The sequence below is a fragment of the Callithrix jacchus genome, chromosome 4 (genome assembly GCF_049354715.1).
Source record: "Callithrix jacchus isolate 240 chromosome 4, calJac240_pri, whole genome shotgun sequence".
Classification (NCBI taxonomy): Eukaryota; Metazoa; Chordata; class Mammalia; order Primates; family Cebidae; genus Callithrix; species Callithrix jacchus.
In genome coordinates this window covers 10,134,703-10,159,440 of record NC_133505.1, presented here as the reverse complement: position 1 = coordinate 10,159,440, position 24,738 = coordinate 10,134,703, and the positions used below count along the sequence as shown (strand labels likewise).

General features: G+C 40.9%; 1 protein-coding gene across 13 annotated transcripts in view; it reads left to right on the top strand.

The window, feature by feature from the left end:
• Positions 1 to 24,738, top strand: part of CDKAL1 (CDKAL1 threonylcarbamoyladenosine tRNA methylthiotransferase) — a 736,106-nt gene that overhangs the window by 93,871 nt on the left and 617,497 nt on the right. For all 13 annotated transcript variants that reach the window (XM_078368217.1, XM_078368209.1, XM_078368220.1 and 10 more), the window contains one exon: positions 19,303 to 19,387. In XM_078368217.1, the coding sequence (XP_078224343.1) occupies positions 19,303 to 19,387 (85 nt within the window). The remainder of the gene's footprint in view (positions 1 to 19,302; positions 19,388 to 24,738) is intronic.

The window sequence follows — 24,738 nt, the reverse complement described above, 5'->3', positions numbered from 1 at the left end:
GATTACAGGTGTGAGCTATCATGCCCAGCCTTTTTTTTTTTCTTCGATACGGAGTCTTGCCTTGTTGCCCAGGCTGGAGTGCTATGGCAAAATCTTAGCTCACTGCAACCTCTGCCTCCTGGGTTCAAGCAGTTCTCCTCTCTTAGCCTCTGAGTAGCTGGGACTCTAGGTGCCCATCACCACACCCGGCTAAGTTTTGTATTTTTAGGTAGAGATGGGATTTCACCATGTTGGCCATGCTGGTCCTAAACTCCTGACCTCAAGTGATCCACCTACCTTGGCCTCCTTGAGTGTTGGGATTACAGGTGTGAGCCATCGCACCCGGCCACTGCCCAGACTTTGACACCTCATGCCAAACTGCCCTTCTTTGTAGCCATCCCGGCCCTCCTGTGTCTCCAGCATTCACAGTCATACTGAGTCACCCATACAGAGGCCTTCCTCATCCTGTGTGTGTCCTGATATCCTCTTCCCTTTGGATGGGCTCTGATGATGTTTCCTAAGGCTCTCTGCCTTCCCCCAGCTCAGCTGCCTGCTTTTGTCAGCCCCACCTATTGTCTTTATGCTGAATTTGTACAGAAGGGTAGGGAGGTGAGGGGAACTGCAGTCCCTCTTGATACTCTTTTTTTTTTTTTTGAGATGGAGTTTCGCTCTTGCTGCCCAGGCTGGAGTGCAATGGCGCAGTCTCGGCTCACCACAACCTTCGCCTCCTGGGTTCAAGTGATTCCCCTGTCTCAGCCTCCTGCAGGCATCTGCCACCATGCTAATTTTGTATTTTTTTTTACTAGAGATGGGATTTCTCCATGTTGGCCAGGCTGGTCTCGAACTCCTGACCTCAGGCAATCCACCCGCCTTGGCCTCCCAAAGTACTGGGATTACAGGCGTGAGCCACCTTGCCCGGCCCTCTTGATGTTCTTAATTAGCCCCCTGTTGTTTGCTTTTTCACGTCTTTTTTTCTACCTTTTCATGAAGAGTAGTTAGAGATAATTTGTAACACTTGAAATGTAAAATTTATTTTTCTTAGAGAAAACCAGATGACTATAATCTGTTGAATAAATGTGCAAAGCCTGATTGTTTCGGATACTTTGAAAGAAATAATCCCTGAATATGGGAGTGAAGACATCGCCTATCACAGAACCTAAAGTCAGATGGCAAATAGCTAGTATAGACTCATCTTGCTTCGGTTCAGCCTGTAGAACCAAAGATCCGTCTTCGCTCTGCCTCCTGGTTTCCAGCTTATGACACCTCTTTGCAAGTCACAACATCTCTATTTCTGTTTCCTCATCCATAAGATGGAGGTTATAAATACTTACATCATGGGATTGTTGGGGAGCTCAGATGAGATAATGTATCTGAAAATGCTTTGCAAGTGGGGAAGTGCAATGCAAATGTGGTTATTTAGTTCTAATTTATTACCTAGTCAAAATTGAAATTAAGTCAAGCATTTTAATTGCCCTTGTGACTTGTAGGCAAATTCTTTCTGATTCATAAGGCAGATAAGAGGCATAGTTTTGTTTTTTGCTGCCACTTGAAGTCCATTTTGCTGTCATATTACTCAACCAGGCAAACACTCCTCTTTTGAACGTCTGCCCACCTCTATGCCTCTGTGACATATTGCCACCTTCTAGATGATTTTTACCCTTGGTGTACAACTCTCCTCCCCACCCCAGTGCCTACTCTCTGTCATCTTAAGTGACGTCAGTGTCAGTGACCTTACATGAACTTACATGTCAGTTCTTTTATGCATCTACAATTGCTTGTGGCACAGTTATACTTGCATATATCACCGGATAGGGATCTCAAAGTGAACTTGTCTAATGCTCCAGTTACCCTCTTCTCACTTGACCTGCTCCTCCCTAGCGCTTCCATTTATGTTACTGGGGTCACTCTCTGGATTAGCCTTGTAGATAACAAAGTTTTAACTCTTCCCGCTGTCGTCTCCCATGGCTAATCAGTCAGTCAGTTCTTTTATTTTTGCAACAATCTCTTCCCCCCTTGAGCCTCTATTTTCCTGTAACTAATGGTATACTTCTGGTTCTTTTAATCTCATCTCTGAACTCTTAAAGTAGCCTTCTTAAAAGGCAAATGTTAGAACCTGCTTGCCAGGCCCCAGACTGGGCTTCTGCTGAATCATTGGATGAAAAAGACCGTGGGCCTAGTCAGTTCTCTGAGGAAATCAGCCCTTTCAGATAAGCAGGAGGAAATCAGCCCTTCCAGATGAGCAGGAGGAAATCAGCCCTTCCAGATGGGCAGTCAGATGCCCCAGGACATGTCTCCAGAGACCAGTGAAAACCTCTAGATGTTAGGGTTCAGGCTTGGGGAAGAAGAGCCACCTGTTAGTCTTAGACTCATGTCTGGAAGCATCTAGAATCTGAAAAGACCTGTTCTGTATAGCATAAATTCCAGTATCTACATATAGTAACTATTAACATTTTGCTGCATTTTCTTCTATTTTTCTTTTGCATGTCTATAATTATACTACATGTATTCATTCTTCACGCCCATTAAATGAAAACATTTTAATGATATTTTAGTAAGTGCATTTTTAAAATTGGTGCACAACACAGATGCCCCTTGACTTTGGATGGGGTTACATCCTGGCAAATGAAAATCGTCTGTTGGAAATGTGCTTAATACACCCAACCTAGTGAACATCATAGCTTACCCTAGCGTCTCTTAAATGTGGTTGGACACTTACATTAGCCTACAGTTGGGCAAAATCATCTGACAGAGCAGTCTACTGTAGACTATTAGTTGCTTACCCTTGTGATTGCGTGGCTGACTGGGAGCAGTGGTTCATTGCCCAGCATCTCGAGAGAGCTTTGTACTACCCAAGAAAAGATCACAATTCAAAATTTCACACATGGGCTCTACTGAATGTGTATCACCTTTGCACTGTTGCAAGGTTGAAAAATTGTAAGTCAAACCATCGTAAGTTGGAGACCATCTATGCCTCATATAATGAAAGGTTGCTATCTTTGTGTCTGTTAGAACAAGAAGGTCCCCTCAAAGAAACACCAGACTCTCTGTCAGAGCTTAACCCCAGCTTCTGCTGAGAGTGTTGGTCTAGTGCTAATTTTTGATGGCTGACCACTAGTCTGTTTTCTTCCTGCCTTGGTCTTGATGCCTACTCATTAACATACCTGTCTACTTTCTTGGTTTCGGTTATTTGTTCATTCATGTATTTATTCTTTCATTATTAGTTCTCCAATAATAATAGTGTAGTCTCTTCTATCTCCTGAGTCTAGCTCTGAAGACTTAAAGATTGCTTAGTCTGTGGAGGGATTATATATTTTTGAATCGTTGCTAGGGTGTACCATGAGCTCATCTGTGGGCACACCGGAAACAGTGCCTTCCTTTTTGAAGAGAGTAGAGAAATCTTCCTAGGGGAGGTGACACGTAAACTCCTGTCAAAGGTGAGTAGGAGGAGTTTGTTAGGGCAGACGGGCGGAAGAGACATTTAGGCAGTGGGCACAGAAATGAGAAGAGGGGTGACGGTGTGGCTCAAGCTTGTCTCTAGGTTTTTGCTTTTGTTTTTTTTAACAGCTTTGTTTAGATAATATTCCTAAGTCATGAAGTTCACTCTTTTGAAATATACGGTTTTCACAGAGTCAATTTGAAACATTTTCAATACCACACAAAGAAACTCCACATCCTTTAGCCAAGCCCCTTCCGTCCTCCTGTCTTTCTCAACCGTAGGCAATCAGCAGTCTACTTTCTGTGCTATGGATTTGTCTCTTCTGGACATGCCACTGAGATAGAATCATACAACATATATTCTTTCATGCCTGACCTCTTTCACTTACATAATGTTTTTAAGATTCACCTATTTGTTGTATCATTTCTTTTTATTGCTGAATAATATTCCATTGCATAAATATACCACATTTTATTTATCCATTTATCACTTGATAGACATTGAATTGTTTCTGCTTTTTGGCTGTTAGGAATAGCGCTGCTATGAACAATGATGTATAGCTTTTGTGTGAACGCATTTTCATTTTTCTGGGGTATATACCTAGGAAAGGAATTGCTAGATTATACAATAACTCTCTGTTTAATAATTCGAGGAATTGCCAGATTGTTTTCCAAAGCAGCTATACCATTTTATGTTTTGATTAGCAGGGTCTGCGGGTTCCAGTTCACATCCTTGCCAACACTTACTACCTTTTTTTTTTTTTGAGATGGAGTTTCGCTCTTGTTACCCAGGCTGGAGTGCAATGGCGCGACCTTGGCTCACCGCAACCTCTGCCTTCTGGGTTCAAGTGATTCTCCTGCCTCAGCCTCCTGAGTAGCTGGGACTACAGGCATGCGCCACCATGCCCAGCTAATTTTTTTGTATTTTTAGTAGAGACGGGGTTTCACCTTGTTGACCAGGATGGTCTTGATCTCTTGACCTCGTGATCCACCCGCCTTGGCCTCCCAAAGTGCTGGGATTACAGGCGTGAGCCACCGTGCCTGGCCCACTTACTACCTTTTTAAAAAAGTATAGCCATCTTGGTGGATGTGAAGTGCTGCCTTATTGTGGTTCTGATTTGCATTTCCCCAATGGCTGCTGATGTTGAGCCTCTCTTTTCATGTGATTATTGGCTCTTTACATGTTTTTGGAGAAGTATATATTCAGATCTCTTGCCCATTTTTAAATTTTATTATTTGTCTTTTTATTATTGAGTCATGATAGTCTTTTCTTTTCAATTAGGAAATTGGTAGTCGTTTTGACCAAGTAGGTTTGCTAGGTCAAAATCTAGAAGTGGTTCTTACATTGCAGAGAATATTCTGCAGGTAATCTAAAGATCTCTTTAAAGATGTCTCTTTAAAATCCTGTGCTCTAGAATTGGTGCTGGTCCTGGAAATGTACCATTCTGTGCAGATGACTTGTGGTGTTGATTTGTGCTAAACAACCAAGGGTTGTGTATAATCTGAATGGAAACCAGATGTTTGGCAGCTTGCTAGTGAGTGGTTTTCTTTGGGTTAGGGCCTGCTCCTTGGCTAGATAGAACTATTTTCAGTATATCACTTTTCAAATATTTGATTAAGGAAGGAGATTTTTAGAGGGCATACAAAGTTATGGATACAATTGTATATTTTGAACAACTCTTTATGTGTAGTAAATTCTCAATAATGACTTATTTTCTCTTTCGTCAAACTAAATGTTCAAGTAGCTGTAAATAGTATGTATCTTATTCACCTGGTTTCAGTTATGCGTATACACAGATTATCCATGGCTGTTAAAACAGACTGTTGCTTTCCTTCAGTTTGTTGGTAATTCTGAGTTGCCTTAATGGAAACCATACGGAGAAAGGAGATTATTGCAGTGGTCGAGCTGTGACATGATGGCTTATACGAGAGTGGTGGTAGTGGTGGTAAGTAGCAGATGTATTTCACATTATTTTGGAGATAAAATACATTGGGAGTGGTTGGATTTGCTATGGAAGATAGTGAGGGGAAAGGAATGATTAAAGATGATTACAGCCAGGCGCAGTGATTCCCGCCTGTAATCCCAGCACTTTGGGAGGCTGAGGCAGGCGGATCACCTGAGGTCAGGAGTCGAGACCAGCCTGACTAACATGGTGAAACCCCATCTCTACTAAAAATACCAAGTTAGCTGGGCGTGGTGGTGCGTGCCTGTAATCCCAGCTACTTGGGAGGCTGAGGCAGGAGGATTGCTTGAACCTGGGAAGCGGAGGTTACAGTGAGCTGAGAATGTACCACTGCACTCCAGCCTGAGCAGTAAGAGTGAAACTTTGACACACACACACACACACACACACACACACACACACGCACACACGATTCCTAGGTTCTGGTTTCACCATCTGGTGAGATGTGCCATTTATAGAGCTGTAGCATACTGGAAAAAGTGAGGTTTAGTCATTTGCCTGTTGGGTCTTAAATCCAATTCTCTGACCCTCTCAGTTCTGTTTTGTATTGCATTTCAAGGCATTACCATTCAGCTTTTGTGAGTAGGTTTGGACAGTTGGAGCACTGATGGAAGATGGAGGAGGGAGAAGTAGGGAAAAGGTAGCGTGTTCTTCTTCCTCACTTTTTACTCCGGGTGGTGTCCCAAGAAGTGGCAGTTTCATTCCTGTGGCTTCAGCTATCAGAGAGCTTCTTCCTTCCTTTCTAGTCTCTGGTCCCAAAGGGCAACTCCTGCTGTGCTAGCCCATGTCAACTAATCCCAGCCATTGGGCTCTTATAATACAGATTGAGTCTTTTTTATTCAAATGCCTAGGATGAGAACGGTTTCTGATTTTTGATTGTTTTCCTCCAGATTTTGGAATATTTGCATTATGTCCTTACTGGTTGAGCACCCCTAATCTGAAAATCCAAAATGTTGAATTTCCTTTGGGCATCCTGTGGCTACTCAAAAAGTTTCAGATTTTGGAGCATTCTGAATTTCAGAGTTTTGGATTAGGGATACTCTGCCTGTACCACCTCTTCTAGTGGGTCTCCGCAGCCCTTAGGCTGGGAGTGGCTTCCTTTGGGGAAAAAGAGAGGAAAGATTTTCCTCCATCCTCTTAGGGTCTCTGGCTGGGTCTGAAAATCAAGCTGACAAAGACAGATTAACAGAAGAAAAACATTCATAAATTTATTTAATGTAAGTTTTATGTGACATGGGAGCTTTCACAAGGAGATGAAGACCCAAAGAAACAGTTAAACTTTAGTATTCTTTATAGTAAGTTTGAAGAAGAGTGGAGGGCCATGGAGAAATATGGCAGGGAAAAAGAGTGTGATCTAACGGTAATAAACCGGGGGAAATGCAGTAGGGCCTGATTTTCAGATTCCTCGGTGTCCCCTTGTCTTCAGAGATAAGGATGTTCCTTTCCTCTGGGTATAGGGAGGGTGTGTCTCAAATGAGGGTCTTATAACTACTTCAGGGGAAGGTCAGAAATTTTCTTCTAGGTTTTGTGACTTGTTTCAGGGGAGACAATAGGGACAAAGTCGGAGAGACCTTCCTGCTTCTGCTATTTTTCAGATCTCTTCAGTGGAAAATACTCACCATGTTGAGGTGGTAGATTTTGGGGTTAGTGTGCTCTGAGCCCCATCGCTGCTGTTGTTCATTTTGGGGTTGCTTCTCATTCACCGTTTGGGGTCTTGGATCTTATGTTGCCCATGTAACCACATTTCTCTATTCATTTTTATGTGTTTTAATGTCTAGAGTGGTTTCTCTTTTCCAAACTAGAACCTGATGAATACTGGGTGACAATTTGAGAGTTCAGTTTTGGAAATTATTTGTGTCAAACTTAGTATTTCTGTGATGCATTCTAGTGGAGATGGTCCTAGGTGAGTTGGATAGTGAGCTCAGATGCATGTGAGAACTAGAAGTATAGATTTGGCTATCATCTTAGCCTAACAGTAGTATTTCAAACCATAGGAGGGATGGATGGGATCACCCAGTAAGTAGAAGAGAAGGGAATCCAAATCTGGGTCCTCTGGAACTCGGAGTCTTGAGAGGTGGGATGGGGGAGGGAGTTGGATAAAGTAGAGAGGCCAGGGAGGTAAGAGAAATTGGAGAGTAATGCTGTTGATACCACAAAGAAAGGATTGTTTCACTGCTCTATGCATTCTGCCAAATGTTCGTGGTGTCAATTTCCTTGATGAAAGCAGTTTAGGGACATGGTGGGTAGTTGAGGCTCTTCACCAAAATGAAGTGGTGGATGAGTGAATGTGAAGTGACAGAGTGTAGCTGGTGCAGAGCGATAGTTCTTTCAAGATGCTTGATAATGAAGGGGGAGTCAAGAAATGAGCAAGGCCGGCACGTTGGCTCACGCCTGTAATCCCAGCACTTTGGGAGGCCGAGGTGCGTGGATCACTTGAGGTCAGGAGTTCAAGACCAGCCTGGCCAACATGGTGAAACCCCGTCTCTACTAAAAATATAAAAATTAGCAGGGTGTGGTGGAGCACGCCTGTAGTCCCAGCTACTGAGGAGGCTGAGTCAGGAGAATCTCTTGAATCTGGGAGGTGGAGGTTGCAGTGAGCTGAGATTGCGCCACTGCACTCCAGCCTGAGCAACAGAGCGTGACTCCATCCCAACAATGACAGAAAAGAAATGAGATAGCAGGAAGATATATTAAGAAAAGCTACAGTTTTTATAATTGCCTTTTTATTCAAAAAGTTCATTTTTAGAATAGTTTCCAAGTGAAAATATAAGTCATACAAGGGAAAGTTTTCCTCTTGTTTCCCATTAACTCTGATTCTGCTCCCTTCTCCCAACCCTAGCGAATAGCGTCTGCGTCATATTTCTGGTATACATCCAAAGAAATTTTATGGAAACACTAGCAAATGTGATTATGTATTCTAGATTTTCCCCCTCTTATCCCTAGGGGTAGCCTACTTTATATATATGTCTTTTTTTTTTTTTTTCCAGAACATTGTGACCTAGAGATCTTTCTGCATTGGAACTTAGAGGTTATTCATTTATTTATAGGAGTCTTTGTTCTGAAGGTACTAAAATATTTGTAACCAGTCATTTTTTACCATTACAAATAATACCTGTATGTTTGTAGTAGGCTAAATTTTTTTTTCTTTTGAGATGGAGTCTTGCTCTGTCGCCAGGCTGGAGTGCAGTGGCACAATCTTGGCTCACTGCAACCTCTGACTCCCTGGTTTGAGTGATTGTCCTGTCTCAGCTTCCCGAGTAGCTGGGATTACAGACATGTGCCACCACGCCCAGCTAATTTTTTTATTTTTAGTAGAGACGGCATTTCACCATGTTGGTCAGGATGAACCTGACCTCGTGATTCACTCACCTCGGCCTCCCAAAGCTTTGGGGTTACAGGCGTGAGCCACCACGCCCAGCCTAGGGATGCTTGACACTCACTAACTTCTGAAATGATTATATGTCAGAATCAGCAGAGCAATTTAATTTGGAATGAGGATGGGGAACATTAGTAATGTTCTTTTCTACATGATGAGTACAACGTCTGTCTTGTACCTGATTTTGACTATGACCAGGCCTACTTAGCTATAGGGTAATAGCTACAATTAATTTTCAACAGTTATTGGTACAGCTTTGCCCACTGTTATTTTTCATTTGAAAGAAAAAAATTGTCTTTCATATAATAAACAGACTTCAAGCTGACTCTTGGTTTCCTCATCTTATTTCTTTGAAGCACTCAGCGGGACTATTTTAAGAGAAGAAACTCTATGTGAGTAATCTCAGAGAATAAGTGCTTCTTCCCAGTAGCTTCTGTTTCTTTCAGTCAGAGACTCAATATACAGACACCATCACTGTACCACTGAGGACGGGCTCATACCTGAGACACCATCACTGTACCACTGAGGACGGGCTCATACTCTGAGACACCATCACTGTACCACTGAGGACGGGCTCATACTCTGAGACACTGTCACTGTACCACCAGGGACGGGCTCATACTCTGAGACACCGTCACTGTACCACTGGGGACGGGCTCATACTCTGAGACACCATCACTGTACCACTGGGGACGGGCTCATACCTGAGACACCATCACTGTACCACTGGGGACGGGTTCATACCTGAGACACCATCACTATACCACTGAGGACGGGCTCTTACTCTGAGACACCATCACTGTACCACTGGGGACGGGATCATACCTGAGACACCATCACTGTACCACTGAGGACGGGCTCATACCTGAGACACCATCACTGTACCACTGAGGACGGGCTCATACCTGAGACACCATCACTGTACCACTGAGGACGGGCTCATACCTGAGACACCATCACTGTACCACGGGGGACGGGCTCATACCTGAGACACCATCACTGTACCACCAGGGACGGGCTCATACTCTGAGACACCATCACTGTACCACTGAGGACGGGCTCATACTCTGAGACACCGTCACTGTACCACTGGGGACGGGCTCATACCTGAGACACCATCACTGTACCACTGGGGACGGGCTCATACCTGAGACACCATCACTGTACCACTGAGGACGGGCTCATACCTGAGACACCATCACTGTACCACTGGGGATGGGCTCATACCTGAGACACCATCACTGTACCACTGGGGACGGGCTCATACCTGAGACACCATCACTATACCACTGAGGACGGGCTCTTACTCTGAGACACCATCACTGTACCACTGGGGACGGGATCATACCTGAGACACCATCACTGTACCACTGAGGACGGGCTCATACCTGAGACACCATCACTGTACCACTGAGGACGGGCTCATACCTGAGACACCATCACTGTACCACTGGGGACGGGCTCATACCTGAGACACCATCACTGTACCACTGGGGACGGGCTCATACCTGAGACACCATCACTATACCACTGAGGACGGGCTCATACCTGAGACACCATCACCGTACCACTGAGGACGGGCTCATACCTGAGACACCATCACTGTACCACTGCGGATGGGCTCATACCTGAGACACCATCACTATACCACTGAGGACGGGCTCATACCTGAGACACCATCACTATACCACTGCGGATGGGCTCATACCTGAGACACCATCACTGTACCACTGGGGATGGGCTTTTACCTGAGACACCATCACGATACCACTGAGGACGGGCTCATACCTGAGACACCATCACTGTACCACTGTGGATGGGCTCATACCTGAGACACCATCACTGTACCACTGAGGATGGGCTCATACCTGAGACACCATCACTGTACCACTGGGGATGGGCTTTTACCTGAGACACCATCACTATACCACTGAGGACGGGCTCATACCTGAGACACCATCACTGTACCACTGCGGACGGGCTCATACCTGAGACACCATCACTGTACCACTGGGGACGGGTACTCTGAGAGTTTCAGAATAGCAGCCTAGGTACTCTTTGTCAATGTCTCTCTTTGTTTCATTTATCCTGTACTCTTTCCCCCTTTCTCCCCTCCCCTCCCCCTGCTTTTTTCTCCTCGTTCTCCCAGCACTTCAACCCTAGCTGGCTAAAAGAGAATACTTTTTCATGAATCACTCTCATTGCTTTTAGAAAACAGGTTTTGAAAACATGGCTACTCCATGCTGAGCATTGTATAAGTCCAAATAAAGAAAAATAAACAAACTATAAAGAAAAAAAACCTATTGACCAGAATTTTTATTTTGTTTTTCATTGGTTTTAAGAAGTCATTTTTCAAGTTGTACCTTAAGGGTGCTTTCAGATTCTCTTAAGAAAGCATACTCTATTCTCAGTTTTTCGTGGGCATTCAGTGATTTGTGTCATGTAAATAAACTCTCTGGGTATGGGTAAGTAATGCATACTTACACTGTTTGGACTTGACTTGTCTTCCAGAGGTCTGTGGTAGAGACTCTCAATGCTTTTGTGTTCGAGACAATCAAGCTCTTTTCTCTCTTTGTTTTGTTCTTACTGAATTTTTATTTGTACCGACCTCCTACCCTCCTTACTTAAATCCATGAGTACACTCCTGTTGTGTTACATGTTTCTCGGGTTGATTTTCAAATGGAACAGTTGTGTAAGACTAATGTTTGTTCTTCGGAGTGGTGCTGATGTGAACCATGCTGTCTCTTCTGTGGTGCCACCATTATGCAGAAGGCTGCAGGGACGAGGGAGGATTGGTGCCTGTGAGAGTCCGCCTGTGCTGTAGGGTAATAATTCTGCCTTCGTTATTAATCTCTCTCTACTTCCATGTCTCCCGCTCATTACCAAAGGCTGAGAGATGACATATTCAAGATCTTAGAAACTTTGGAAATAGCAGAACAGCTGCTTTTGAAGCCTGATTATTAGTCTTAGAAATATCATGAGCAACTTCACGGCCATGTAATACTACTTATTTTAGTTTTTTAAGTATTGTCTACAGTGTTTTTGATCAGTAGGCAAAGAGCCACTAACGAGCCATTATAATATCCTTAAATTCAGTCTCTGGAGTCAGTTTGTCTGGGTTTCTAATCCCTGCCCACCCTCTCACTGTGATTTTAGGGAAGTTACTTTTCTTTTCTAGACCTTAGATTCCTCCTCTATAAAATTGGAATAAAAATGAATGTCAGCTTGGTAGGATTACACGAAGAAATGAATGCGACAGGCCTAGCTTATTGCTGGATATATAATATGTTCTCAGTAATGTTAGCTATTATCATTATTACTAATCAGATTTTTATTACCCTGAATTTAAAATAATTTTTCTATGTATAAAGAAACACTTTGAAAAGTAAAAGTGTTGCGATTAAAGCAATAGTTTATTTCTCTTTTTGGTGACTATTATTTTCTTGGTTCAGTAAGTCCAAAAGCTTTTAGCAGACAAGAGAAAAGTTGTTCAGAAAACGTTTATTAGGTCACTGTTTTTCTGATGGATCACAGCAGGAAAAGAGTTTATGTTCTCACCTTAAAATAAAAGGAAGCTATTGATTCCAAGCTGTATGGAAAGGGAGACTTGAAAACATTTAAAAAGGCTTGATACGTTTTTTAAGGGGGGAAAAAAAGGCAATGCATGCTTTTAACAATTCAAACAGTACAGATAGATATAAATTAAATATTCATGTGTCCCTTCTCAGGATTAAGCATTAAAAAATTATTAAAGTTATTCATGCAAGTTTTTTTAAAAAGAGAAAGAATATAAAAAATGCACAGGAATACAATATTGGAGCCCACTGGACCTTTATCTGACTTTCAAGGGCAAACCAGTTTCTCGTATATACTCCAATATGTTTTCTTTGCTTAGAACAGAACTTCCCTTTTCTCCTTTTCCTTTCTAAAACACAAATTAGATGCTAGACAGTTTCTTCTACACCTTGCTTTGTTTCACCTGGCAATATCACAGAGATTATTATAAATTAGCACTTAGAGATTTATGTTGCTTTCTAAACAGGTATTTCAGCTGCAGTCCCGTAATTTATTTAACCAGTCTTCTTATAATGGATATGTAGGCTTTTTATGTTTTTTTGCCATGTCAGTAATCTTCAGTGGGAATCGCTTATTTATATATGTTTGTGTGTGTGTGTGCGTGTGTGTACACATGGGTATGGGTATGTGATGTAAGTATCCTACAAGCATGTGCAGGAGAAATTCTGACGTGCATGTATGTGTTTGATAGTTTTTTCTACCTGGCCTTTCAGAGTTTCATCAGTGTAGCCTGCCATCAGCAGAGGGAGGGTTGCCAGTTTCCCCGTTCTTTTGCTTGTACTGGGTACTATCACACTTCTTAATATTTTCTCATTTGATATGAGAATATAGGATCTCATTTCATTTTGCATTTTAAAATTATGTGAGATCAATATCTATCAGGATATATTCCTGATAGATCAGAGTTACAAATGCAAAGCCATATGTGAATTAGAAGAAAACATGGGTGAATTACTTAGTAATTTGGGAATAGAGGAAATGTTCTAGTAATTACTCAAAATCCACCAGCAATAACAAAAAAGAGTGACACATTTGATGGTTTAGAAATAAAAAAGTGGCCGGGCGCGGTGGCTCAAGCCTGTAATCCCAGCACTTTGGGAGGCCGAGGCGGATGGATCACGAGGTCAACAGATCGAGACCATCTTGGTCAACATGGTGAAACCCCGTCTCTACTAAAATTACAAAAAATTAGCTGGGCACTGTGGTGCGTGCCTGTAATCCGAGCTGCTCGGGAGGCTGAGGCAGGAGAATTACCTGAACCCAGGAGGCGGAGATTGCAGTGAGCCGAGATCGCGCCATTGCACTCCAGCCTGGGTAACAAGAGCAAAACTTCGTCTCAAAAAAAAAGAAATAAAAAAGTATGAAGCAACTATAGAAAGGTAAAGTGACAAACTGGAAAAAAATATTGTGACTCCTATCATAGAGATAGAATTGATATCCTCTGTAGTATATGTGTATGAGCAAATTAAAATCTGAGATGAAAATGACTATTAGCCTGATAGAAAAATGGGCGAGAAATAGGTACAGATGAAAAGATGAAAAACAGGAAGAAAAAAACTGCGAGCGGCCCTTATATGTGAAAAAGTGCCCAGGTCACCCATGATAAGAAAATTGCCTGTTAAACCCTCACTGGGGTTTTTCACCAGATTGGGAGAAGTCCAAAGGTTTGATAGCCTTGAGGGTTAAGGCTGTAGGTAAAGGGCACTCACATGCCTTGCTCATGGGGGTGCAAAGTGGGACGCATTTGTGGAGAAGACTTTTACACTACATAACAGAATTTCATGAGAATGTATCCTCTGACCCCACATTCCCGCCTTTTGGGACTTGATTCCAAAAGTAACCTGGGAAACATAAAAATGACATGCGTACAGTGGGACTCATTGCATTACTGTTTGTAATAAGGAAAGGCTGTGTGCCACTGCCCTCCAGCTTGGGTGACAGAGCGAGACTTTGTCTCAAACAGCAGCAACAACAGACTGTAAATAATAAGATGTTGAGATCCAGAGTCCATCTGGGTAGCCTGAAGTTTGCAGCCTTCCAGAATGGACCTCATATCCCAACTTTGGCACTGGCAATACGTGGCTTAGGTGCAGATGGTTTTCACACCTGTACAGCTGCTTATCAGCGGTTACCAGCACTCTAAGGGGTTCTAACGCTCAAATCTCAAAGTAGGTGGAGTTCTTTCTCGGGCACTCTCTAAGTTGGTGCCTTCTTCCTCCCTTTCCCTTCCCTGGTCCATTCTTGCCCATCTACCTGGCCCTTCTTTCCCTCAGTGCTCTTCTCTAATATTGCTTCTCCTTCCAAGGCACTGGAGGACCTGGCATGAATGTTCTAAGGCGAGATCAGAAGATGCTAACCTCTTGGCAGATATTTACTCTGCTAACCAAGTCATCTAAAAGCGGTAGAGTGTTGGTACATTTATTTTATTATTTATCCCACCTCGACTCATCCGAATTAATGTGTGAAATTGGGAAGTATCTTAAAATTGATAAGAACTTGCATGTAACTTCCACCACTCTGGAAGAGTTTTTACAAAGTCGATGGTATTTCTTGTAGTTGTTGGCATCTTAGAAGCCCAGAAATGTGTAAGGGGGTAAGCCTCGTGGAATCATCGTTATTTATTGGCAAATAACCACAGACAGTTTTCCTTCTCACTTTTCATTTTTAGCGAGTTTGTTTTCTGTGTCACCTCACCAACAAGGCCGCTGCTGGGTGATTGTGGGTTGGCTCAGAGCTAGCAAATACTCTAAATTGAGAAAGGAAAAGTATAGAGTATTATCTTTTTGTTAACAACATTAACATTTATACAGATATCTGTCTTGAATTCTTAGCATTTGATGTAACTAATTACTCTCTCTTTTTTTTTTTTTTGAGGCAGAGTCTCACTATGTCACCCAGGCTGGAGTGCAGTGGTGTGATTTCAGCTCGCTGCCACCTCTGCCTCCTGGGATCAAGTGTTTCTCCCACCTCCACCTCCTGAATAGCTGAGACTATAGGCTTGTGCCACCACCGAGCTAATTTCTGTATTTTTACAAAATACAAACAGACGGGGTTTTGCCATGTTGGCCAGGCTGGTCTCGGACTTCTGACCTCAAGTGATCCATCCGCCTCTGCCTCCCAGAGTGCTGAAATTATCGGCACGAGCCACTGTGCCTGGCCTGCCTTTTAATTTTTTTACTTTTAAAACTTATTTTTAATTTTTAAAATCAGACCCACTCTTCAAGACTTTAAACTCCCTGAGGGTGGAGATTCTATTCACAGCTATGCCACCAGTACCCAGAATAGGGCCTGGCACAAGGTGAGTCCTGATTGCCTATTGGTTGTTGATTGATTTATGCCTCTAGAATTGTCTTTTGATAATAGTAAATAAGATGTGCTAACACAAAACTGATAGAGTTCAGAAATAATCAAGAATCTCCTGTGTTCACTGGGAAAGGGACATTTGTTAGGTGGGGAGCTTCCTAAAAGGTTATGTAATTTTTTGGCATTTTGACGTAGTCACAAAATTCTTATTGATTGAGGTTACTGCATCATCAATTATAGTACACTCATGTGTTGCCTGAGGATGGGAATTTGTTCTGCGAAACGTGTTAGGCTATTTCGTTGTCATGCGTGCATCCTCAAGTACACCCACACAAACTTAGATGGTACAGCGTACGACATACCTAGGCCATTAGATGGTATAGCCTGTTGCTCCCAGGCTACACACCTGTACAGCGTATTGCTGTATTGAATACTGTAGGCACTGTAGAGCATCTAAACACAGAAAAGATACAGTAAAAATGTGGTAAAATGATTGAAAATGGTCCATCTAAGACACTTACTGTGGATAGAGCTTGCGGAACAGGAAGTTGCTCTGGGCGCGTCAGCGAGGGGGTGGTGAGTGAATCTGAAGGCCTGGGACACATACTGCACCCCACTGTAGACCTCATACACACTGTACACTTAGGCCACACTACATTTGTAAAAAATATTTCTCTTTCAGAACCATAAATTAACCTCAGCTTACTATGATGGTTTTACTTTATAAACCTTTTAATTTTTGAAAATGTTTTCACCCTCTTGTAATAATGCTTAAAACACAAATGTATTGTACAGCTGAACAGAATATTTCCTTTTTCATTTCCTTCTCGTTTAAGCTTTAAAAATTAAAATTTCTTTCTTTATTTATTTATGCATACATACATTTTAAACTTTTTTGTTAAGAGCTAAGACGCAAACACACACACGAGCCTAGGCCTACATAGGGTCAGGATCATCAATACCACTGGCTTCCACCTCCTCATCTTACCCCACTGGAAGGTCTTTGGGGGCAGTAGCATGCATAGAGCTGTCATGTTCTCACGTCATAGAGAACGTGCCTTACCTTCTTCTGGCATACCTACTTCCCGGGCGACCTGCCCGAGGCTATCTTACAGTTAACTGTTTTTTTAATAGGTAGAAGGAGTACATTAAAATAGTGATGAAAAGCGTTCTATAGTAAACACTAAGTGATAGGGATTTTTAAGCTCCATTACAATCTTGGGTAACAACTGTCATATATGTGGTCCATTGTTGACTGAAATGTCGCTATGCATCATGTCTTTCCTGTATTTTGAAAGCCATTGTTGGCACAGTTCCAAAGTACAATAATTTGCATTGTTTATGGCCATGCTTCTCCTCGAGAGGTCCTGTGGTAAGAGCTGTCTTAATGACTTGGAAGTGACTGGGTTGAAGGATGTGCCAGGAGACAAAGCTAGCGTCTGGTACAGATAGTTCTGTCATTGGGATTATTTGTTTTTTTAAAACAATCAACTGACAATTGCTAGATGTTTTTTATCATCAGCTAACAGACATCTGCAACATTTCCTTATCTGCATAATATAGTGCTCATAGTATTGCTTTGTCATTTGAAGTTCGACATTCATTCGGTAAATATTTAAGGAGTATCTCCCACGTAGCAGGCACTGCAATCAGTGCTGCGGGTATAGTTACACGTAAGGTGTGAGTCTCAGTCCTAAACACAGTGCCCGTCACAGTGCTGCGATTTGAACAGTCAAAGAGCAGCAGATAAAAATGTTGTATTCAGGCCAGGCATGGTGGCTCATACCTGTAATCCCAGCACTTTGGGAGACTGAGGTGGGTGGATCATGAGGTCAGGAGTTTGAGACCATCCTGACCAACATGGTGAAACCCCATCTCTACTAAAAATACAAAAATTAGCCATGCATGGTGCATGCCTGTAATCCCAGCAACTTGGGAGGCGAATCGCCTGAACCCGGGAGGTGGATCACCTGAACCCGGGAGGCGGAGGCTGCAGTATCACACCACTGCACTCCAGCTTGGCTACAGAGTGAGACTCTGTTTCCAAAAAGTGTTGTATTCAGTATCTCTTACATAGTAATGAAGACAGGCTAAAATATGAATGATTTTCAGTGTGCATGAATTGTCTACACATAGTCTGTTACGGGAGTTCAGAGAAGAGAGAATACAAGGATCAGGTTGGTGGTAGAGGAATATCATTCAGGTGGCATTGGGAATAATTTGGATGTAATAACAGGAAGCAGGTGAATAATCTTTTCTGAGTTGAGTAGGGAAGTGACATAATTGATTTATATTTTATTTAAGGCACTCTGGCTGCTTGGTGGGAAATTAGACTATGGTCTGGAGGTAGAGGAGGTGAATGAAAGAAATGAGTCAAGTTAGCAGGGATCATGGTATTCAGCTGATAAATACTGCAAGGAGTTTTCCTTTCCTTTCATTGTTTCAAGATTATTTATTTATTTATTTAGTTAGTTATTTTGAGATGGAGTCTTGCTCATGTCACCCAGGCCGGAGGCAGTGGTGCAATCTCAGCTCACTGCAACCTCTGCCTCGCGGGTTCAAGTTGTTATCCCGCCACAGCATCCCAAGTAGCTGGGACTACAGGCACACACCACCACGCCCAGCCAATTTTTGTATTTTTAGTAGAGACAGTGGGGTTTCACCATGTTGGCCAGGATGGTCTCGATCTCTTGACCTCGTGATCCGCTGGCCTCGGCCTCCCTAAGTCCTGGGATTACAGGTGTGAACTACCACGCCCGGCTAAGATTTTTTTTTTTAATTCTTCTTTATTAAAAAATTTTGCCATGTTTATAATAAAATACTGAGAGAATTTTTGATGTGTGTGCCAAGATACCAGATACTCTGATGTGCTTACCAATCCTCCAGCCTAGTGCTGGTGTTTGAATCTTCCTTCCTGGGTGGAGAATCTACACGTAGACATGTATATGCTCTCAGTTCTTCATGTCATTTGATTTGGCTTCTGTTCTTACACTGTTGAAGGTGCTGCAGTTGTCAGCTATGGTTTTCCTTTCTTTGTGATAATCCTATTTTAATGTATAAGATCCTTTCAGGCAACTGAAGTATGCAAAAGGCAGGTAGAATAGCAGCAATTTTAGATATTTATAAATTCATGTAATAAATATGATAGATTTGGATTATTTGCTGCATTGCCAGTGAGTTTATTATAGTATATAACAATATTTAATCCAAATGGTGATAGAAATAAAAGGCCCACTTTGAGGTAAATCATTAATTTTTCAGGCATACAAGGTATGTTTTAAAGAATTTCTCAAGCTGAAGAATATTCAGTGTACACTCTGTGCTTGAAAAGTCTTAACACATAATCCACCAAGGCCAAATTAATTTTATCTTCAAAGGTAAGACTGGGACAAGTTTCACTTAAATTTTTTGAAATTATTAAATAGTTCTGTCAAGCATTGAAAATAAAGGAAGAGAATGCTTATTGTCATTACATTTTAAGTGAAAAGATATAGCATTATAATTTTGCTCACAAGTGTTTCCATGTCGTAGCAATTTTCTACTATGTTGTAATTGCTTATTTGACTCCACTCTTTTTCTCTCCCCTGCTACAGCAATCCTAGTTCCACTGAATATTTTTGAGTGATTAAATGTATTACTCACTTCTTTTTGTATTTGTTTTTTTAATAGAAAATGCATCAGATGCAGATTTATGGCTCCTGAACAGTTGCACTGTAAAAAACCCAGCTGAAGACCACTTTAGAAACTCAATTAAGTAAGTAGAAATTGATTTTTTCCCCTATTTTTTATAATCAAAGTGAGAATTAATACCAAAAAGTTAGCTTTTTTAAAAGGTCAATATAGATATTTAGTTGATATCAAAAAAGTATGAGTTAGACTTTTAAGATTATGCTGTTTTGAATTTGATAAAGAATAATACTAGTTATTTTTAAATTAAGTTTAATGTAAGTTCTGGGGTATGTGTACAGTATGTGCAAGTTTGTTACATAGGCAAACATGTGCCGTGGTGGTTTGCTGCCCCTATCAACCCATCACATAGGTGTTAAGCCCGTATGCTTTAGCTATTTGTCCTGGTGTTCTCCCTCCCCTGTCCCTCACAGGCTCGAGTGTGTGTTGTTCCCCTCCCTGTGTCCCTGTATTCTCATTATTCAGCTTCCACTTATAAGTGGGAACATGCAGTGTTTGGTTTTCTGTTCCTGTGTTAGTTTGCTGAGGATAATGGCTTCCAGCTCCATCTCTGTCCTTGCAAAGGACGTGATCTCATTTCTTTTTATGGCTGCATAGTCTTCCATAGTATATATGCACCACAGTTCTTTATCCGGTCTGTCACTGATGGGCATTTGGGTTGATTCCACGTATTTGCTATTGTGAATAGTGCTGCAGTGAATATATGTGTGCATGTATCTTTTTAATAGAATGATTTGTATTCCTTTGGGGATATACCCAGTAATGGGATTGCTAGATCAAATGGCTTTTCTGGTTCTGGGTGTTTGAGAAATCACCACACCATCTTCAACAATGGTTGAACTAATTCACATTCACACCAACAGTATAAAAGTGTTTCTGTTTCTCCATAGCCTCACCAGCATCTGTTGTTTCTTGATTTTTAATAATTGCCATTCTGACTGGTGTGAGATGGTATCTCTTTGGTGGTTTTGGCTTGCATTTCTCTAATGATCAATGATGTTGAATGTTTTTTCATGTTTTTTGTCCACATAAATGTCTTTTGAGAAGTGTCCATGTCCTTTGCCCACTTTTTAATGGGATTGTTGTTTTTTTTCTGATAAATTTGTTTAAATCCTGGTAGATTCTGAATATTAGACCTTTGTCACGTGGATAGATTACAAACATCTCCTCCCATTCTATAGGTTGTTTGTTCACTCTGATGATAGTTTCTTTTGCTGTGCAGAAGCTCTTTAGTTTAATTAGATCCAATTTGTCAATTTTTGCTTTTGTTGAAATTGTTTTGATGTTTTCATCATGAAATCTTTGCCTATGCCTGTGTCCTGAATGGTATTGCGTAGGTTTTCTTCTAGGGTTTTTGAGGTTTTGGGCTTTACATTTCAGTCTTTAATCAATCTTGAGTTAATTTTTGTGTAAGATGTAAGGAAGGGGTCCAGTTTAAATTTTCTGCATATGACTAGCCAGTTTTCCCAGCACCATTTATCAAGTAGGGAATTCTTTTCCCATTGCTTATTTTTGTCAGGTTTGTCAAAGATCAGCTGGTTGGAGATGTGCGGTCTTATTATGTGCATTCTCTATTCTGTTTCCTTTGTGTATATGTCTGTTTTTATACCAGTCCCATGCTGTTTTGATTACAGTAACCTTGTAGTATAGTTTGAAGTTGGGTAGCGTGTTGTCTCAGTTTTGTTCTTTTTGCTTAGGATTGTCTTGGCCATACGGACTCTTTTTGGGTTTCATGTGAATTTTAAAGTAGTTTTTTTCCGTAGCTTATGAAGAATGTCAATGATAATTTAATGGAAATAGTATTAAATCTATAAATTACTTTAGGCAGTATGGCCATTTTCACAATATTGATTTTTCCTATCCATGAGCATGGAGTGTTTTACCATTTGTCTGTTTCCTCTCTTATTTCCTTGAGCAGTGGTTCATAGTTCTTGTAGAGGTCCTTCACTTCCCTTGTTAGCTGTTTCTCTAGGTATTTTATTTTCTTTGTCGCAATTGTAATTGGGCGTTCACTCACGATTTCACTCTGTCTATTGTCGGTGTATAGGAATGCTTGTGATTTTTGCACATTGATTTTGTATCCTGAGACTTTGCTGAAGTTGCCTATTAGGTTAAAAAGTTTTTGGGCTGAGACAATGGGGTTTTTTAGAAATAGGATCATGTCATCCGCAAACAGAGACAGTTTGACTTCCTCTCTTTTTATTTGAATACGCTTTACTTTTTTCTCTTTCCTGATTGTCCGGGCCAGAACTTCCAATACTATGTTGAATAGGAGTGGTGAGAGAGGGCATGCTTGCCTTGTGCCTGTTTTCAAGGGGAATGCTTCCAGCTTTTGCCCAGTCAGTATGATATGGGCTGTGGGTTTGGCATAAATGGTTCTTATTCTTTTGAGGTCGGTTTCTTCAATACCTAGTTTATTGAGAGTTTTTAACATGAAGGGATGTTGAATTTTATTGAAGACCTTTTCTGCATCTATCGAGAAAATTGTGTGGTTTTTGTCTTTAGTTCTGTTTATGTGATGAATCGCATTTATTGATTTGTGTATGTTGAACCAGGCTTGCATCCGGCGATGAAGCCGACCTGATCATGGTGGGTAAGCTTTTTGATAGACTGCTGGATTTGTTTGCCAGTATTTTATTGAAGATTTGTGCGTTGATGTTCATCATGGATATTGGCCTGAAGTTTTCTTTCTTTTTTTTTTTTTGGTATCTTTGCCAGGTTTTGGTATCAGGATGATGCTGGCCTCATAAAATGAGTCAGGGAGAAGTCCCTTCTTTTCATTTGTTTGGAATAGTTTCAGAAGAATGACTTTTTGAAGGGTTTTTTTTTGTATGTCTGTCTCCTTAAGAATGATACTTTAATGGGAACTTTTCTAATAAGTGATTTCAGTATTTGTGAAGTTAGCTAATAGGTGATTTTCGAGTATTTGTTAAGTATTAACTATGTGTTCTTCTCGGAAAATCAATGCATACTTTGTGAAATTGACTGACACAGTCCTTGCCTCTTTCCCTGCCCATCAGCACTGTTCTAAGTGCCGCAGTCCCTGGCTTTCAAGGGAATTGCAGGTTGTTGAAGGGAGGTGGGCGTATTAAGCCCTTGCTTCTTGCTTTGTTCCTTCAAGTTAATGTGGAAGAAGTTTCCCTTTTTCACATTTTTTCTGAATCTTATCCCCATGTATCTTCTTAGAAACCTCCTTTTAGAAATTATGTCCTCAATCCATATTTCCAACCTCTGCAGCTCACCTGGTGCTTTAAACATGCCTGGTTCTGATCAGCCTCCTGTATCCCTGTTAGCCACTGTCCTACATTTTTTCTTGCCTTCCCAGCCAGACTTTGAAAAATTTTTTACTTCTTCATTTTATTCTCATACTCATTCTTCTTCCCCTTAATTGGTTTCATTTGTGAAATACATTAAACATACATTAGCATTTATAAAACACATATAGTTTAAATAATAATAAACACTTAAACATCTGCCACCCAGTGTAAGAAATATAACATTGTCAAGACTGTAGAAACTGCCGTGTTTTCATTCGTAACTCCCAAGAAGTAACCTTTATCTCGACTTTTGTGAGTCATTTCCTTACTTTTATTAGTTAATGTATCATCTATTAAGTATGTCTCTAAACAATGTGTTGTCTTGTTTAGCCCTATTTTGAACTTGATCTGTTCAACTTATAATGTTTGTGTTTTTCTGAGATTTACTTCTTTTTCTCAGCATTATACTTTGAGATTTATTCATGTTAATGGGTGTAAAATAACTTTGGTTATTCATAGAATTTGCCACAATTTATTTGTTTTATTACTGGTAGAGTTTTGAATTTTTCCCAATATTTTACTTTGATGAACATTCCTGCTATGAATATTTTAAACATGTTTTCCGGTGCACATGTGTAAGAATTATTCTGGATTATGAACCTGGGAGTTGAATTATTGGGTAGCATATCTGTGTATATTCAAACTTTATGAGGTAATGCCAATTTCTTTTCACAAATGGATGTGGTGGTGTGCTTTCCCACCAGTAATGGATGTGTGTATTTGTTGTTTTCTGGTTTTGCCAGTACTTGATATGGCCAGACTTAAGTTTTTGCAAGTCTGTTGATGATGATGGTATTTCGTTTTGGTTTTAGTTTGCATTCCTTTTTTTTTCCTTTGAGACAGGCTCTCACTCTGTTGCCCAGGCTGGAGTGCAGTGGTAGGATCTCAGCTCACTGCAACCTCTGTCTCTCGTGTTCAAAGGATTCTCCTGCCTCAGCCTCCTGGGTAGCTGGGATCACAGGTGTGCACCACCACACCCAGCTGTTTTTTTTTTAATTTTTTTGAGAGGAAGTCCTCCTCTGTTGCCAGGCTGCAGTGCAGTGGTGTGATCTTGGCTCACTGCTCCCTCTGACTCTTTGGTTCAAGCGATTCTCCTACCTCAGCCTCCTGAGTAGCTGGGATTACAGGTGCTAGACACTATGTCCAGCTAATTTTTGTATTTTTAGGAGAGATGGGGTTTTGCCATGTTGGCCAGGATGGTCTCAATCTCCTGACCTTGTGATCTGTCCACCTTGGCCTCCCAAAGTTCTGGGATTACAGGCGTGAGCCACCGTGCTTGGCCTTAATTCCATTTCTATGATCATTAATGAAATGGAGCTTTGTAGAATAAATCTATAGGCTCTTTGGGTTTTACTTTTTTGTAAAATGGCATCTCAAGTCATTTGTTTATTTTTCTGTTTTGTTTCCCCGTTTTAATTTTTTATTTGTGGCCATATATTATGTGTCTTACATATCCTAATCCTTACATATTAGACATGTTGCAAATACCTTCTCCCAATTGTGGCTTATCTTTTCACCTTATTTTGTGGTGTCTTTTAAGATAAATGCTGATTTAAAATTTATTAATCTGTTGTTTTTGGTTTGTGTTCTTATTGTTTAAGAAGTCTTTTCTTACTCTGAAGCTATTAAGATATTCTCCTATATTTTCTTCTAAAAGTTTCATGATTTGACCTTTTACATTTAGGTCTACAATTCATCTGGAGTTGATTATTATTTTTGGTGTGGTACCAGAAGGGGTCCAATTTTACTTTATGTTTTTCTCTGTAGATAACCAGTTGTTTCATTATCATTAATTAATTAATTTGTTTTAAATTTATATTGTTTCTCCTTTTATCTGTACATTACCCACTCTTTCATATGTTGAGTGTCCATAGATATTTGAGCTTGTTCTGGGTCCTCTATTTCATTCCTTTGATCTATTTCTTTATTCTCGTTCTCGTTTCACACAGTCATGGGTAGTATATTGAGTTGTATTATAGTCACTGAGTTCTATTCAGGCTCCTTATTTGATAGTGCTGGTACCTTTTTTTTTTCTTTAAGAGTGTATCAGTTTTTAAGTCCAAGAAGAAATACCATTGTGCTTTTGTGATTACTTTTAATC